Genomic DNA, 18872 nt, shown 5'->3' with positions numbered 1-18872 from the left:
TTGGATTTTGAGATTTTGAAATTTTTAGGTTTCTAAAGCAATCAGTTGGTTTTGTAAATGTTGGGCTAAAGTTGACACCGTTTTTTCATAAGCATATTATAAATTTTGGTTTGGAAAATTATGTGGTTTTAGAGACCAAAGATTATCTACAATAACCTTATGCTCTTCAAAAATGTTTAGAGAATATAAAGAGTTAAACCTCAAATTTGGATTTAACACTTTGTTCAAACATATGGTTTCAAATTGAAAGGTTCTAGCTTTAGTGGGATTTCTTTTAGCCATGTTCCTGTATAATAAAATCAATCATTAGAATTATTAACATTATTAATTATTTGTCTACTTAACTAATCTACTAATATATTATCTTTTCCTTTAATATGTTCAAATTTAGGTTTGAAACCAATTAAAGAGTTTTGAAACTTTATCCATATTTTTGTGGACAATTTTGAAGAATTTTTATTTTCAAATAATTTTTTAATATTCTCACAATTGGTTCTTAAAGTAAATTATTCTTGGTTTAAAACTAATTGAAATTTTTCTAAGATTAAGATTATTGCTTCAATTTCTAAGTCTGTAGAACTAAGATTCTTTTGATAATCATTAAAAGTTCCACTACAGCATCTACAAAGTTTTTCTTCTCCAATGTTAGCGACTACTAAAAGAATATCCCCCATCTTGTTTGGTTAGTATCAATGTAAATTATTTTTTATTCACTTTCTAAGGGTAAATGTAAAGTTGGGAGATGCTTTACAAGTTCCTTTATTTTTTGTACAAGTTTAATATCTTCTTGGTTAAAATATTTATGTCTTGTGTTTTTTGTTTTACTATAAAGGGGTCTAGCTAATCCACTAAAGTTTTTAATATATGGTCTAGCATAGTTTAATAATCCTAAAAAACATTGAAGGGTTTTTAAGTCTTTGACTTTATCTGGATTTTTTTTTTTTTTTTTTTTACTATGTGATCTTGCAATTTTATTTGTTTATCCTCCAATTCTAATCCTAAAAATTCTATTTGGGTTTTAAATAATTTAACTTTCTTTTTACTTACTATTAATCTATGATTAATTAGTTTTTCAAAAATGAATTCTAAATGCTTCATATGTTCTTGAAAAGTATACGAAAAAACAAGAATATTATCAACATATACAAGAACAAAAGAATATTTACCAAAAAAATATTATCTATCATTCGTTGAAATATCCGATGAGCATTTTTTTTAGTCCAAATGACATTACATTCTATTCATATAATCCACAGGGACATGAAAATGTTGTTCATGGTTTGCTATCTTCTTCTAATCTAATTTTCCAAAATCCACTTTTACAATCTACCTAAGAAAAGTATTTACATCCTTGAATAGAAGAATTGATTAACGAATCTTTATTTGGAATTTTATAGGCATCATCATATGTATTATCATTTAATATTTTATAATTAATAATCATCCTAGTTTTTCCTCTTTTTTTTCTTCATTATGGGGTCTTACTAAAAAGGCTGAAAATCTATGGGAACTAAAGCTTGGTCTAATGAGGTTATTCTGTAATAGTTCTTCTATTTAAATTTTGAATTCCTTTATATCTATAAGGTTACATGCTATATTTGTCGTTTTTATTGTTAAATCTGGGTTTTTAATTGGTATTTTACAAGTTGTTTTATTTCTATTTCAATATTTTTGTGGGTTTTCTCCTATAATTCCTAATTTTTCTGCTTCTAATATAAGGTTTTTTTTTTTTTTTTTACTTATTTTCATTCCTTAGTTATTCTGAATAATCATTAATTATAATATCCTTTTGTGCTTCTACTTTATTAATATGATGAAATGTTACATTCTGATTTTTATTTGATGCGTTTTTGTAAAAACAATTGTTGTGGTCTTAGGATGAAAGCTAACTTGGTTATTTTGTATTGTTATCTCTCCTTGTAAAGAATGTACAAAATTTAAACCTAAAATAAAATGATATAAACTTATAGTAAGTACAAGATAAGTTTGAGATAACACTAAGGTTATGTTGTTAATTATGATTGATATATTTAAAATATACTAAGTTAATAGTAGTTTTTGTTGATCATATTAGTCTAATTCTACTGGTTGAACTAGTTTTTGCTAGTCTTCCTAAGGTAATAAAGTTTCGAATAAAAGGTCTTTATTGGCTCCAATATCTAACATTGCATCTACTTTTATTTCAATGATTTTTAATTTAATTATTATTGGGAAAATGATGGATTTAACTTTATTTGCAGTATTTACGTGTTCTATTATTTGTATAGTTTTTTTTATAGGACTTACTAGTTCTTTTATTTCTTTAGAGTTTGAATTGTCTTCCTCTTCTTCCGAGATCTTTCATTTAATTATTATTTGTAAATCTTTCCCCAGATTATGAAGTTTTATTTTACTTTCTAAAGGTTGTGCAAGTTTTTCTAAATTTAAAGAAGTTTTCTTAGGTTGATTTTCCTTTTTTTCAATGATCATACAAATTTCTTCTCTTTCGGTTTCACTATACTATATACACTTAAATTTTATCTTTCAAAATCTAATTTGCTAATGAGTTCTTCACTATCGACCCGATACTCATTTATTAGGTTAATTTTTTGCTTGGGTTTTTCTACTTCGTTCATTTAATGGTTTTTTAAGTTCAAGACATTCAGGTCTTATATGACATTTCTAATCACACAAATAACATTTACACTGTCTTTTTCTTTTTTTAGTTTTTTTTTTTAATCCAAAACTTTCCAAATTTTTTATATCTTATTTGATTAGGTTGTTTTTTAGAAAATGTTTTTGACTTTCTTCTTAAAAATTTATTACAGATCTTTGGTTTTCTGAACTTATATTCTCTACATCCTATGTCTAGATTTTCTCCTATATGTAATTTTTTACAAAGTTGTTGATTTATATCTTATTTCTTTATTTGGCTTCTTTCTCTTGTACTTACACATTCTTTTTCTAACCAATTTTTTACAAATTCTATTCTAACACTTATATAAGAGAGTTTTTATATTTGGAGGTTGAAAATTCATTTCATAATCTAAGTCCTACATGTCCTTGTATTTTTAATATATATTATTTAAATGTTCAAGGGTTTTATCTACTTTAGCAAGAATTGCATTTCCTAAATTTTTGTTCATATTCTTTTATATATGAAATGTTACATAATTTCAATTGTTCTAACTTACGAAGATATATTGTGGATTCCTTTATATCTTCTTGAGTTGTTCCTTAAAAATATAGTATTATTAAATTTATAAATACAAATATGAAAACATTATATATATATAAACCAAACATTAAATAAGATATGATATCTTCTTTTTTATCTTATCCCATAATATATCGGACTAAGCAAACATGGCCCAAAAGTTTTGGATTATATAGAGGCAATAATGACTTAAGGCTTAAAAGGTGAGTTCTAAAAATAACTATTCCAAAAGGCACATGTATATTAGGGTTTGGACTCCATCTAGACATAATATTTTATTAAAAAGAAAAAAGGGTTTGGACTCAATCTAGACATAATATTTTATTAAAAAGAAGAGGAAAAAAAAAACAATCAAGGAAACTCATAAAATTTTAAAAAGATTTGATTTTTTTTTAAATTAAAAAAACATTTTGAAATATTTTTGTTTTTATTTTATTTTTTAATTCTCAATTTATGGCTCCTTCCCATACGGTTGAGTCATCAATGCATACGACAATGGATGGGGGACATAACCACAATGAGAGGCCCACAACTATATTGTATCAACTACAATACACCCTACTTTTTTATTTTTTCATTTAGGCTTTTATGTCTCAGTGATTTATCTTTTAAAATGATAAAAATAAATAAATTAAACCCACATACAAAGTAAAATCTTGATTTGAAAAGTTTATTTCAATATATAATTTTAAATTATTTTTTTAAAATACGATTTAAAATGAAAATATTAAAATTATTTTGTTAAATGATTTCAACATGATTTTTTTATTTCATATAATAACAATATATATTATATGAAAATTCTAAAATATGTGCAAAAAAATCAATTATTATTCTCTTTGAAATATATGAAAATTACATTTTAAAAATGTTGTGGTTAATATTAATGAAAATATGAATCTCAATAATGGATTACACTTAGAGGGGGGGGGGGGGGGGGGGGGTTGAATAGGTGTTGTAAAACAATTCTTCCAACAAAGATTACCTAACTTTAGACTATCTCAATGTCAAGAAACTTTTCTTCCAACAAATTTTCAATGCAAAACACATGCAAATGCTTCAACACTCCTAAAAAATAAATCTAAAGAACAATCATCTCCTCAACTCATAACAATTGACTTCATGATATCATTAAACAAAGTGAATAGAAGAATTATTAAAGACATTCAATGGATTATCACACTTAAATCACTTATATTTCTTCCATTCAACAAGTATGCCCAAGTAATCAATGATATCAAAAACAGAAAATAAATCAAAGTGTAGAGTGAGAAAAAGAGACAATGAACACCGGATTTTTAACGTGGAAAACCTCCGAAGAGATAAAAAACCACGGCCTATCACCGATTGAAAAACTCCACTATGAAGAATAAAAACTGAGTACAAGGTTTTACCTATCTCAAGCCAACCAATCTTTCCCGGACTACTTGACTAGTACCTTCATTTTCAGCTTCTCACCTTCTTATTTCAGAGCACACTTGGAGTCTGCACCAAGCTCAGTCCTAGCCTCTTCTTGAATCCACACAAGAAGAAAATGGGTATGTACCCAAACCCAAATAGAATGAGAGATTGAGATGTGAATGAAGGAATGAATCAACCCATTTATTACTTAAGAAAATCCATCAAAAATTAATTTGGAAAACATTAAGAGAAGTGGATTTTCTTTGCAATCAAAAACCCTAAATTAGGAAAACAAAATGAGAAAATGAAGAACACAAGGAGTGTGGCTGCTCTCTCCACGTTTTCTGCAGTCACACAAAACAAAATGAGATAAAATTGCTTTTTAAAGTGTAAAAAGAAACCCTTAATTTAATGGTTGAGATTTGATAAAAAAAGAATTAGTTGGATCGATCCACCCCTGTACCTGGATCGATCCAAAAATAGGGGAATGAAAGTCTTGCACCAGAAACCATTTCTCCCAACTTTCTAACACATTTAAAGATTAAAAACCGGGTTGATTCACATTCAATCACCACACACTCGACTACATACCTTGGCCTCTTAGCAAAGTAATAGTTTTCAAAGTCAAGTAATCCGAATCGGAATTGGAAAGCCGAGTTAGGGGACACTTAGGAATTTTGTCCGGAATTGCTAACTTAATTAAACACTCACAATTAAATTTTAATGAAAGATTTATTAATTACTTTCAACAACGTTACTAAAATATCATATTATTTTTAATATAAAAATAAATTTAAATTATAGAAAATATTTATTTTTACCTAAAATTCAACTTATTCAATTATAAAATATAAAAATTAAATTAAATTAGAAAATTTTAAAATTAAAAAGATATAACTAAAAGTCTATATTAATATGTGTATTGTATACGTAAATAAAAAAAAAAATAAATTTAATAAGTGTATATTAATTATTAAATTATATCAAATATGATTCAATAATAATATTATGATATTTGATTATAATATGTATAATTCTAAAATATATTTAATTTAATTATATTAAATAATATAAAAAATATGATAAATGTATAATTTTTTAATATTTAATTAATATATTAATGATATTAAAAACATTATGAAAAAAAAATATCATGACAATTTTTATATTTTTACTAATAAATTAAATGAAATGTTTTCATTTAATTATAAAATAATTATAATTAATTTGTTCCTTAAAATATTATTTTAATATTTTGTTTATATGATAATGTTTAATTTTATAAATTTGGTGCACAGTTTCTATCAATGGGCAACAGCAAATCGCTCACAACAGCAGAAGAAAAATCGCTCATATTTTTTAGCTTTGACCATGTTGACCTCCGATATATGATGGGAGTTTCGAGGCCCACATTTTAATCCTGCGTACGGTAACGATGTAAAAGTAAAAGGTCAAAATCAGACAAACATCATACGCCATTCCACCCTCCATTTACACGTTTGCCACTGGTTCTCTGATTTTGCGACGTGTACACTGTACATGGCGCCACCTCACCTTCTCCTCCATTCTCTCACTCCGCATTCTAAGCTTCCAAAAATTACTGGTTTTGCCTTGAAAAAATCATCATGTACGACACATCTTCGAATTGTTCCAAAAATAAAAATTAGAAATAAGAAAACGTTTGTTTTCAACGCCGACGCGGGACTGTGCTAATCAGCTTGACTATCCATGGCTGCGCTGCTGAGAAAGGTTTGGGAATCGGTTTCGAGAAGTTCAAAGGCGACCTCTGAATCGTCTGATCGGCGCGTGGTGGTTCAGTCGTCGACCGGCGCATTCACTCACATACCTTCCGATGTCTTCATGCATATTCTCCAGTTTCTCGAGCCCAGGGAAGTTGCGAAGTTGAGCCTTGTTTGCAAGTATTGGAAATTTCTCGTTTCCGATAATCAACTCTGGCTTTACTTGCTCCAGAAGGAACAGAACCAACCCGGTTCTTGGGATTCACTTGTTTTCGCCGAGACCCATTTGCAGATGGGCTACCCTCTTCTGTGAGTCCCCAATTTTGGTCGCTTTCTGTTTGGTGGCTCAGAAATTTTTGGAAAGGGAATGAGATGATTTAATTTGAATCGATTTCTGTTTGGTTTGATTATTTTTTTAGGGGAGAATCTAAATTCCCTGAATTTCAATTTTGTGAAAACCAAATGGAGTTTTTTTTTTTTTTTTGAACTTCTTGTTTCCCTATGGTCGGTTGCTGGAGAAAATATGGCCTATTCGGTCCCTGAGCCTGCAATTGGTTCTTAAGAGAATCTGAATTTCATTAACTTCAACCCTGAAAAAAAACCGACTCCACAGTCAGAGAAAGTGTTTGGACTGGAATTCAGAAGCCCAAGTGCTCATAAGTTGTTGAATTGCAAGATGAACTGGGTTTAATAAGGATTTTTGTTTTTTTTTTTTTAATTTTAATTTTGATTTGTCCTGGTTGTGAATGCTTGTATTGGGGAAGTGCATTATGTTCATTGAGCTTTATATATATGTTTTTAATTCTTAATACCGACTGTCTTGCAGGACATTCAATGATCAGATGCCCGAGTTACCTTTCATGCATATTTTTGGCCAACGAGCAAAAGCCCCGGGCGCTATTATTATTGATGGTGTTTTTCTGTAACCTTAGATACTCTCACTTTATCATAGCTCTGGTATGTTTATGTGAATGCCAATTGCAAAAAGAATTCTTACCATGCCATTCAGTAGGATTTTGGTCAGTTATTGTTTTGGATTAGAAGCAGAGAACATTGAATCATAAGCAACTCTATAACACATAAATAACTGATTTTTCTGTTTTCAATCTTCTCAGTTCTTTGACAAAATTTCTTGGGTTCTTGGTTCAAAAGGTATTATTGTGAAATAGTCTTGATTTTTCTGTTTTGACACTTATGAAAAGGTGGGTCTGGCTATTGCAAGTATGGATGGAGCAAATATGATACTACCACTGGGATGTCGGCAACATTTTTAGTGAGTTTCCTTCCAGTTATAACTCACAGTTTAGAAGTTCTCAGAAACAGTTTTCTCAAATTTGGGAGATCCATTGGAATTTTAGTTGTTTTTCCTGATCTTATATACTTGTAGTTTGAAAAAATTGTGTTCTTACTCTGTCTTTGCTTGCTGTACAGGAATTTGGAAACATTGAAACGCCAATATACTCCAGGCTTAGACATTTTTTGGCAACGATTTATAGCAGGTCAGTATTTTTATTTCTTGTTTGTAATGCTGCCTCCCATGATTTGTTATTTGTTGATCTGGGCAATTTAATTATTAGTTTCATTGTTAAAAAATATTTCATGTTGTATGATTACATATCGTACACACTCTAAGATTCACCAACGGCACTTAACAGGTAGATGAGAAACTTGCTTCTATAGCATACTGAATGTACCTGTTACAGTTATAATGTAACACTTGTCATGACCGTCAATCTATTAGCACATCTTGGTCTTGATGTTCAAAATTTTGCCCTTTTATGATATTGATCATATCTCTTTACAGAATGCACGTGAAGCCATCTGCACAACCAATTGTCTTATCTGTTCCAATCTGCCATTATGACGGTAACTGCTATTTAACTAATTTACACCAAGGCAATATCATGTATTTTTATTCATCTGTGTTCGTGTCTTGACTTCTTTCAACTACTGTCATAACCCAGTCACAGTAGAGAGGATATGCTTGATTGGTTATTCACTTTCTTGACTTCAAATTTTAAGTGTCTCTGGACACTCTAAAATTAACTGTGCATTCAATTATTCATTTTATGCTGAGAAAATAACAAATGATATTTAATACTGAGGTAGCCAATAGTATTCACTTCCTAAGTAAAATATTATTTTACTCCCAGTAATGCTTTGAGATCTGGTGATATCAGACTGACTAACTGTTACACAAACAGTGATTAAAGTTTGGGGTTTGACATACAGGGTTTTTCCAATATGTTTAATTCTCATCCATCTAACTGGTTTTCTTTCTTTACTATTCTAGATAATGAATCTGCTAAAGCATCTCGAAGGCAGCTAAAGGAAACCATTCATTCAGTCTTGTTTGATATGAACGTTCCTGCTGTTTGTGCCATCAACCAGGTGGATTTTTTTCTTGATTATTTGAATAATTCCACTTCTCAAGGAGAAAAAGCAAAAGAAAACAAATGAAGGGTTTTATGGTTTGATGATTTTCAAGATCCATATTCCATTTTTGTTGTTGGTGATGAAACTTGCTCCCTTTCCCATCAAGTTTAGCAATATTGTATTTTTTGTTAGTCATTCATATAGCTTGTAAGTATATTTGGTGGTTCACTTTTTCTTATCATTATTCATGTACAATATATATCATAAATTTGAACTACCGATAAACTTCTTCTCTAACAAGTTGTCTTGGATCATTTAGATGAAAGAAGTTCCAAATCATAAAATTCAATATTGCCCATTTGTATGTATTTTTTCTTTTCATATCTACTATATGCCTGCTTCATAATTAGACAAGTTGGTATTTCCTTTTTCCTTTTTTGGGAGATAGTTGGTACATAAGCATTGATGTTCCCTACTCCATAATTGATCATCTTCATCCATATCAAGCTGTTGAACTATGGAAAATAAATCCATTAAGAAATTATCTCATATGACCATATGAAGTTATCACTTTACAGGGAAGGCAAGGAAAGGAAGGAACCCAAACATAACCTAAATTAAACCAGCCAAAGCAAAATCATAGCTGTGGCCTAACCAAAAAGATTATACCCTTAGCCAAACCAAAAAGGATTCTCAACTGATGGCAAGGGGGAGGTAAGAAACCTCCTCCTATCATAAACTAAACCTAGCCCAAGCAAAGCATATCCACTACTAAACCCAAGAGCATCAGTCCATGAATCTAACCTTCAATATGCCTACTCTTAATTTAATGTGCATACTCATTTACACTGTTAATGACTTCTCTGCCCTGTCGCCTTTTTCCTGGAAGGTTAGTATAGAACTAGTACAAGTATTTGGTGGCTCTTCCCATCCATCAGCTTTCTATATGACTACAACAATAATCCAAGTGTCCATTAGGATGTACTTTCTGTTTTTTGTTTTTAAAATCAGAAACTTATTATACAAAACTAGAACATCTTGTCCAAAAAGTATAGATTTACCTTATGTCTTTAAAAGTCACTTTCAAAAATTTTAAAATTTGATATTGTAAAAATTTTTTGAACCTCAATTGTTTTAAACAATTTTTAAAGTCATTTCTTTTTCAGTGTAAGCCTCTTAGAGTTCTTGTATTTTTTATAAAAATTACTACTATTTTCTGATTTTAAAAGAAGAAAACCAGTAGTGTATCCTAATGGTCACTAAATATCTTGTTTATTACTTGGAGGATTTTGCTCTCCTAGTTTACTTGGGCTTGTTTAGAACACCAGTCACCAATGACATAAAACTGTGCTTTCTAATAACAACGGGAGCTCACATTGGGGATTTTCTGGATATCAGACCTGATAAATGGAAGAGTACAATTGCTTTCTCATGTTATCTGTCTTAAGTTGGGATGTAATATTATGGGTCATTTTGCCAAGATAGGGGGTCCTTTTGTAAATTGATCTTTTGATTTATTCTAAAAGCTGATATTTACCTCCATTAGGGCATGAATATGATTCTGATGAAGGTGATTTTTATTGTTGAACCTAGTATGATCATATTCATTTGTTACACAATACACTAGAGGTTTCATAAAGTTCATCTGAACAGCATATCAAGGTTTGGGTGCTTTCACATGGATATGGTTTCATCTTTCTTTCTTTGCCCTGTTTTCTAATTTTTTTAATTCTTTCTTTATTTGTTTGTGGGTTGGTTTGGGGTGCCCATCTTCTCTTGTTTTTGTTACATGCCAATCACCTAATGCATTCTCCTTATGACATAAGTGCAGGCAACCTTAGCTTTGTATGCAGCAAAGCAAACTTCAGGAATTGTTGTTAATATTGGTTTCCACTGCACATCTATTGTTCCAAGTAAGATATTCTGGTCTTTGTCCTATACTTATCATAATTGTAAAATTGATATGAAAAACCTTGTTGCAGCATGCTGGAATAGTGGGCCTCAAGCTCCAACAAATTTGTTTCGAGTCTGTCAATTTCTCAAATTCATACTTAATGCTTGATGGGGCCCTTCCACTGTGGTCTCCTGGTTAATACTGGGAACTGAACCTCAGACCTCTCCTCCTCTTTGGATAGCTCCCTTTGTCATCAATTATGTGATATTTTTTTACACCTCCTGATTTGTTTTTGTTGATGTCATCTAATTATTCTCTCACCCCCTGTTGCATGGGCTATGCATGTAGTATTTGCTTGGCAAATTATTCTTAATTGATTCACTATCAGTACATCACCCTTTCTTCTTCTGTGCTTTCCAATTCCTTGTAATTATGCAAAGTCCCTTGGGAATTCTTTTCTCTCACGATCTGTTTGCCTGGGCTATGCATGTAGTATTTGCTCAGCCAATTATTCTTGACTGATTCACTATAGTACATCACCCTTTTGTCTTTGTGTGCTCTCCATATGCTTGTAATCATACGAAGTCACTTGGGAATTCATCTCAATATGTTTCCTGTTTTGTATTATAGTTTTACATGGAAAAGTGATGCGCAAGGTGGGTGTGGAAGTTGTGGGAATGGGAGGATTGAAACTCACTGGATTTCTCAGGGAGCGGATGCAGCAGCAAAATATGAACTTTGAGTCACTTTACACTGTTCGCTCACTGAAAGAGGTATTCATACTGTCCCTTTGAGTGTATATTGTTACTGTTCTTTCTTTTGCTTCTCTTTGATAGGAAACTCAGGTAGTGGCATAAGATGTCATTTTACATCCTGCAAATATAGGGAGCCAATTTTCGATTATTTTCACAATAGGCATGCTTCTTCAAAGTTAAAGAAAAATTATGAGTGCCTAAGAAACATAAGATTCAATATAGTGGGTGTTATGTTCAGCTTATCTGGGCCTGCTACATTGTATTAGCTTTAAGAGTCTTATTTTTTCTTTTTGTCGATGGTGTATCTTGAAGTGCTTTAGGATGTTGGATTTATGTTGGAAGTTGGGATTGACCCCTAACGAACAAGCTATAACAGTCTATGAACTAGCTCAATGTGAACCTTCTTGCACCTTATCTTTTGTCTGATCTAATTTCCACAAGCACAAGTATTAGGTCCCAATATCCAACAAATAAAATATCACTTGTAGGTTTGCATGTGGAGTGAATTCAGTGGATCTTCGAACCATCTTCAGAAGAATAAGAATCTTGCTGAGAATGCAGGTTGGTTTTCCTCATCGCAGCAAGGAAATTATGTTCCTCTTGTAGTCATATCAAAGCATAAAGGGGAAAAGAATAAATAACAGAGTAAGTGAGCTTATCACAATAGGCAGGCATGGAAAAGTTAAAACACATATGCTTCTTAGATGATAGGACCTTTGTTACTAAAAGTTAAAACAACCATACAACATATCGCCAAACTCACAAAGAAAGAAGGAAGTGAGTTAGACAAAAAGAGAAGCAACTTGGACAAAAAAAGAAGTGACTTGGAGACATGGGGCTAAAGAGAGGGCCAAAAAAGGATATTTCGTGCATAATCTCGAATGTTATCAATTCTGGATTTTTTATCGAAAGGAATCAATACTGATGAATTATCTATAAATTTGGATTTTCTCATGTCATTAAGGGAACACAAATCGTATGCTTCATTAGCATACCTTCTAGAAATTGACCATATGGTCTTTTTTAAGATTTAGGCATGAAGACCTTCTTGTACAGGCACTGACTTACAATATTTATTCGGAGTTCTATCTCTTTTTTGCTAGGCAAATGAGTAGATATATTAAAAGCGCCTAAAAGCAGGCGCACCAACTGGAGTTCTATATCTGTTACTCAATCAGGCATGAAGCCTGGATTCACTGGCACGAACTCTCACAATCCTTGATCAAATATCGTAAAGGACATTGAATCAGATGGCTTTTTTGGGAGGGAAAAACAGTGCAGAGAATTTTCCTTTCTTCTCTGTTGTTTTCAGTTGTATAATAAGCCAGCTGATTAATTGTTATATTCCTTCCCTTCCCTTCCTGAGACTTCAAATTTGTCTTTTGTAATGCCTTTCCAAGCTAGGCTTTTGTCAAGGCATATTTTTTACAAGTTGTCTGAAATTTTCTTTGCTGAATGGATTTACAGAATCTGTGTTATGTTGCTGCTGACTACGAAGCTGAGCTATCTAAAGATACACGGGCATCATTTCAAGTTGCATCAGAAGGTTGGTTTACTCTTTCGAAAGAGCGCTTTCAAACAGGAGAGATACTATTCCAGCCAAGAATGGCAGGAGTGTAAGTCCTTGTCCCTGCAGTCTTTCTCTATTTAAGATGTGGTGCTGTATTGGCTTAAAAATAATGTTTTTGGATATTGTATGAAACCTAAGAAAAATTGCTGCTGCAGAAGCTGTCTCTTGAGTATTCTAAAGCAAGTTTGGCTCCCAAAATGACCTAGGCAAACATCTAACTCTGTTTGATCCTAAGCCTGGGAGTGGGGATCACAGTAAATAAATCTGTGTTGAACAATGCTTCCAAGACACTGATTAGAAAATGAACAATCTATTATTAACAATAGACAAGTGCTATAAACTAGTTACCTGGAAAAAGTTCTTTAATGCAAAAGGTTATTGGAATTTGAAAGCCAAAATATGGTTGGTTTTTTCCTTCAATAAAAAATTCTGGATGTGGATGCTGATTTATTTTCAAATGCAACTTATTGGCATGTGAAAGGTGCTAAAATTTCTTAAATATTTTAAACATAATGCTAGTAATGCATATTTCAGTATGGTCAGATCAAAGGTGGACAGGGAAATCTTTGGAAGAAAAAAACAAATAAAAAGAAGGAAAAAAACAAAAGAAAAAAAATACACTATGAACTGACATTTAGAATCAAGTGATTTCAAGCATTTAATCTTAGTGTAGGTTCATGTGATTCATATGATGATGGTCTGACTCCTTCTGTGAGCTGTGTGCTTGCCTTGCTAATTTTTCTTTATGGTCCACCAAGCAGGACTGTTAGTATGTTATTCTATTGGATTTAGATTTATGAGTTCCCTGAGTGATGGATTGAAATTCTGTTCTCCCTGTGATACAGCACAATGATGGGTTTGCACCAGGCAGTAGCACATTGCATGGACCATTGCCAATCTGCTGCGATAACAGCTGATGAATCTTGGTTCAAGACTGTAGTCTTAGCAGGAGGAAGTGCATGTTTACCAGGACTAGCAGGTAGAAGTCAATTTTTTCAGATGAAAATTTTCCATTTTTGTGTTATAGGCATAGATGAAAAGCAACATGTTGATTTTGTTTTCCAGAATTACATAATTAATAAACTAAAATGCGATGTATTTGACTGTTAAGTATATGCTCCTGAATACAAGTTTGCAATGATGTGTTAAGTATATGCTCCTGAATATAATTTTGCAATGATGTGTTTCAGAAAGGTTAGAAAAGGAACTGCATGGACTTGTTTCCCCATCTGTAGCCAATGGCATTAGAGTCCTCCCTCCTCCTTATGGTCAAAAATCTGCATGGTTTGGGGCAAAGATTATCAGCAATGTAAGCTTACTGCACTACATTAATGAACATGTTTCGACATTATTTCATGATTAATCATCAACAAAATTTGAAAATATTGTTCCAAGAAACACTCCTCACTGGCCTCTCTTAGTTTGAACTTGGGTCGAGTTATGGTGGTAACTTCATGTCCATTTGGATGCATTTCCTATTTTTTGTTTTTAAAATTAGAAACTTCTATATAAAAGTAGAACATTTTATACAAAAAGTATTGATTGCATTATATCTTTAAAAATAACTTTTAGAAATTTTAAAATTTTTGGTAGTTAAAATTTTTTAATACCTCAATTTTTTAAAACAGATTTTAAAATCCTTGCTTTTGTAATAAAACTCTTTTAAGAGTTCTTGCATTATTAATAAAAGTTATTACTGTTTTCTAATTTTAAAAACAGAAAATAAGAAGCATATCCAAACATGTACTTTACTTCTAACTTCTAAGATCTTTAAAAAGAAGAGATGAATTTCAATATCTTTGCTGAACCTCAAAGTTGATTCTTAAGCATATGATCTGATACTGCATTGGCGGACTCAGTCCTTATTGATTATGGTCCTAAGTTTTAGGCTGCTGGATGGACGATAGATGGTAGTTTTTTTATTTTCAATGCATTTTCATCTCTTGGTGATTATAAGTTTACTTTTGCATTACAATATAGTTGAGCACCTTCCCTGGGAGTTGGTGTATGACAAAGAAGCAGTTCCGACCAAAGGTGAGACGCAACCTCATGGTGACGATATTTAACTAGTCGTCATAGTCTGATTCTTATCTTTATGGGAGCAGCAAAGGTTTCATGTGGAGGCAAAACCATAGTTTGATTTTGTGCAAGTTGTTTGCTATCTATTTATTCTTGATCATTCAAGTGTAATCATCCTTGAATAAAATTCTCTTGCAGCATTTCCTGTAATTTCATTTATTATCAGCACCATAAGCATACATGCTGTTAGCTGTCAAGAAATTGATTGTATTATGACAAGCACAAGTTCTGTACCTTACTGAGACTTAATCATATATAGATATAGAGTTAATTGTTAATTTTCTCGGTTTCAATTTTGTTCTCTTTAACTTTAAAGCATGCTTCTCTTACTTTTTCTTGACCAGATCCTTGTCCATGTAACATCAGACCTGTTCTCAACTCAAGATGGATGTGTTGTTCTTTGGATATTGCCTACGTCTGTTTCTCCAATACCCTTTGTGTTTTGTTTTCCCCAACATGTCGCCTTAATATCTCTAATCTGACTTCATCAGTGGTATATTTAATTGATTCCCCGCCACATTCTATACATCTCTCTAGCCTTATGATGATCAGTATCCCCTACCACAAATTCATGAACCACACCATTTATTTCAATGAAGCTTGACCCACGAGTCGTCTCCAATTCATTTTCCTTGATGAATCTTGTTATGTTATCTGCCTCTTCTTTTTCTCCTGCACTAGAAAACATTTGCCCTGCAAGCTTATACCGGTCGCCACGCAATGGCTCTAGCTGCATTAGGTGCCTGAATGCACGTCTGCCTCTCCTCAAGTCCTTATGGATCCTGCAAGCACTAAGTAATGCACCCCATATGACTGCTGTGGGCTCTTCTGGCATGGATATGATGAGCTGCTCTGCCTCTGCCAGCCAACCGGCACGGCTAAGGAGGTCCACCATGCATCCGTAATGCTCAACCGATGGTCTAATCCCAAAATCAGTTACCATTTGATTGAAATAATGATGTCCCAATTCAAGGTATCCAGCATGGGAGCAAGCAGATAAAATGGCCACAAAAATGACCTCATTGGGACGAGTTCCACCTGCGACCATCTCATCAAACAGTTGGAAACATTTTCTGGCTTGCCCATGCATGGCAAAACCAGACATCATCACACCCCATGTAACCACGTCTCTTTGCTGCATTTCTCTGAAGAGTTTGTAGCTACAATGGATGCTGCCACACTTGGCATACATGTCAACAAGACCTGTACCCAGAGTGATGCTGATCTTAGCCCCAATTCTACGAATATATGCATGTATCCATCTTCCCTGATCCAATGCGCCTAAACAGGCAGTTGCAGAGAGTGAGCTCACAAGTGCTGATTCATTTGGTTGAACTCCAGAATTCGAAACCATCATCATTTCTCGAAACATAACCAATGCCTCTTCATGCATACCGTTCTTTGTGTACCCTGTGATCATCCCACTCCAAGTTGCAGCATCTTTCGCCCCCATCTTATCAAACATTGCTCTAGCTTTTTCTACATGACCTTGACTCATGTACCCTGAAATCATTGAGTTAATTGCAAGCACATTCTCTTGAGAGCATTCTGCGAGAACGCCTTCTGCACAAGCCAGACTATCGGACTTCGCATACATATGTATTAATGAGGTATGAATGTGAGTATCCGGAACTACCCCAGCCTTAATTACCTGGCAATGCACTTGTTTACCCTCAAAGATGGCTTTCAAATGAGAGCAGGCTTTGAGGACAAAGGTGTAAGTGTAGTTGTCTGGGATTAGGCCGCCTAACAACAACTTATTATACAGCAGGAGGGAATCATAGGGGCAGTTACCCAACGTTAGGCCTCTGATCATGGCATTGTAGGCAAAAACATCAGGGGAAGGGATCCTGTTGAATACCAGCAAGGCATGGTAGATTTGGGACATTGAAACGTAGGAGTCCAGGAGCCTCCCGGCATTAGGAGGGCGGGCAAGGAGACCTGAGACGATGAATTGGGCATGTATTTGTCTGACTTCTTGGAAGTTGTGGCACATCTGAAGCAAGATGACAGTGGCCGGCATACGAGCAGGTGTTCTCTTTAACAAGAGCTGTGAGTTGAGGGGGGATGATGAAGGGCTGAAAGAAGCAGCCATGAAACAAGCTTCACATTTGGCTGATTGATCTAGTGTTTCATCTTTCCCTCACAGCCACACAAACAAAATCCAACCAGAACATGGTATACAAGATGATGGTTGGCCCATACTTGTTTGATAATGGAATCAAATCATATAACTTATTTAATCAAGTGTAACATTATATAGAGGTTTAACTACTCGACTCGTTAATCACTTTAGGTTATGTTTGGTTTCCAAAAAACATTAGACAAAAAAAAAAAAAAAAAAAAAAATTTTAAAGAAAATGAATTTTTTATGTTTAGTTTTACCATGGAAAATGCAAAAATAAGTCAAATGTAATTAAAATTATTAAGAAATTAGTATATTTTTAAATTATTTAATCTTTATATTGAAGAGTTAAATAAGTAAAAAAATAAAAACAAATCAAAGTAACGTATAAACATAATTTATTAACTTTAAGTCCATTTTTAATTTTCCTTTTTTTTTTCTACTTTTCCTCTCTATTTTCTTTCCTTCACATTTTTCTTCAAACTTTTTGAGAACATAGCTTAAGGGTTGTATATGTTCTATTTATATTTCACCACTCGCCCCATTAACCGTAATTTTTTTAATAGTGTTAAAATGATTTATTTATCATCTAATCCATTTATAACATTTTTAACATGAATTTAGTTCTTTTATATATGCAAATTTTAAATCATAAATATCATATACTTAAAAATTAAAACAAATAGACTAATTAAAATAACATTTTATATTTAAAAAATTATCAATACTAAAAATAATTTACAATTAAAATATCAAATAAAAATATTATTTAAAGATATTTCTTATTTTATATTTTTAAAAACAGAAAACGATAATAACTTTTATACAAGTAACTTTCATATAAATTGCAATGACTTTTTGGAACTTACATTAGAGAAAAAAGGACTTTTAGAAATGTTTAAAAAAATTAAGATATTAAAAATTTTAATTATATCCAATTATAAATATGATGAAAATAAGGTTTCGAATTACCTTCTAAAATGTCCAAAATCTAGACTGATTGTTTCACTGATAAATTCATTGCCCAAAGTCGTGAATGAACTACAAAATTTTGATAACCACTCTATTTTCACAATACAAATGTCTTAACCTTCTTTTTCATTGAAAAAAATAAATAGAATTCAAGAGAGAAAACTTTATTGTAGAAGCGTGTTCTTTCATCTTTTATCATAAATATATTATAAGCAGTTTTAACTCTTAGAAATTATCCTTCCATTTATCATTTTGTTGGATCGGGTTGAGTCAACCCACTTAGACATCCAAACCTAACTCCAATTAAATATTTTTAAAATATTTTTTAAAGATATAATATTAATATATATTTTTTATATAAGAGTTTTAGTTTATATACAACTTACCACTATTTTCTATTTTTAAAAATAAAAGCTAGGAAGTGTATCCAAATAAGCAGTAAAATATTAATTTGTATTTTACTATCTTATAAATAATATCATAATAAAAACTTAGATAATTAAATTAATCAATATCTCAAAAATTAAAACAAATAAAAAGTATTTTAAATATGATAAATTGAAAATCTTGAAGAGGTCATATGGATTATACTCTTGTTAAACACATGAATAAATTTTGTTTAGTGGATGATTCATGTCAATCCATATAAGACATGTTTAGAATCATGTTTAATGAGATAAGTGTCAATCCATACAAAATCCAATTCAACCCATTTATTAAATAAGTTACAAGTGGTGTCTTATCAACTATGTGATAAATGGATTG

General features: G+C 31.9%; 2 protein-coding genes across 2 annotated transcripts; one reads left to right on the top strand and one right to left on the bottom strand.

Moving 5' to 3' along the window:
* Positions 1–6147: 6147 nt before the first annotated feature.
* LOC117909271 (actin-related protein 8) lies at positions 6148–15288 on the top strand. Its single transcript, XM_034823229.1, has 12 exons — positions 6148–6645; positions 7163–7248; positions 7539–7609; positions 7768–7835; positions 8141–8202; positions 8630–8727; positions 10544–10625; positions 11237–11379; positions 12829–12977; positions 13777–13910; positions 14122–14240; positions 14912–15288. The coding sequence occupies exons 1-12, from the start codon at positions 6326–6328 to the stop codon at positions 14999–15001; spliced, it is 1422 nt and encodes a 473-aa protein (XP_034679120.1). The 5' UTR covers positions 6148–6325; the 3' UTR covers positions 15002–15288.
* LOC117909270 (pentatricopeptide repeat-containing protein At5g66520-like) lies at positions 15095–17159 on the bottom strand. The gene has a single exon (XM_034823228.1). The coding sequence runs from the start codon at positions 17103–17105 to the stop codon at positions 15510–15512; it is 1596 nt and encodes a 531-aa protein (XP_034679119.1). The 5' UTR covers positions 17106–17159; the 3' UTR covers positions 15095–15509.
* Between the last annotated feature and the right edge of the window lie 1713 nt (positions 17160–18872).

The sequence above is a fragment of the Vitis riparia genome, chromosome 19 (genome assembly GCF_004353265.1).
Source record: "Vitis riparia cultivar Riparia Gloire de Montpellier isolate 1030 chromosome 19, EGFV_Vit.rip_1.0, whole genome shotgun sequence".
NCBI lineage: Eukaryota > Viridiplantae > Streptophyta > Magnoliopsida > Vitales > Vitaceae > Vitis > Vitis riparia.
The sequence above is the reverse complement of the archived record's forward strand: the minus strand, read 5'-3'. Positions and strand labels throughout refer to the sequence as shown.

Bases quoted from the DNA above. Each gene is read 5' to 3' on its own strand.
- LOC117909270 (XM_034823228.1), bottom strand. From the start codon at position 17,105: ATGGCTGCTTCTTTCAGCCCTTCATCATCCCCCCTCAACTCACAGCTC.
- LOC117909271 (XM_034823229.1), top strand. From the start codon at position 6,326: ATGGCTGCGCTGCTGAGAAAGGTTTGGGAATCGGTTTCGAGAAGTTCA. The intron at 11,380-12,828 runs GTATTCATACTG...ATGGATTTACAG, and splicing joins CTGTTCGCTCACTGAAAGAG to AATCTGTGTTATGTTGCTGC. The intron at 13,911-14,121 runs GTAGAAGTCAAT...GATGTGTTTCAG, and splicing joins ATGTTTACCAGGACTAGCAG to AAAGGTTAGAAAAGGAACTG.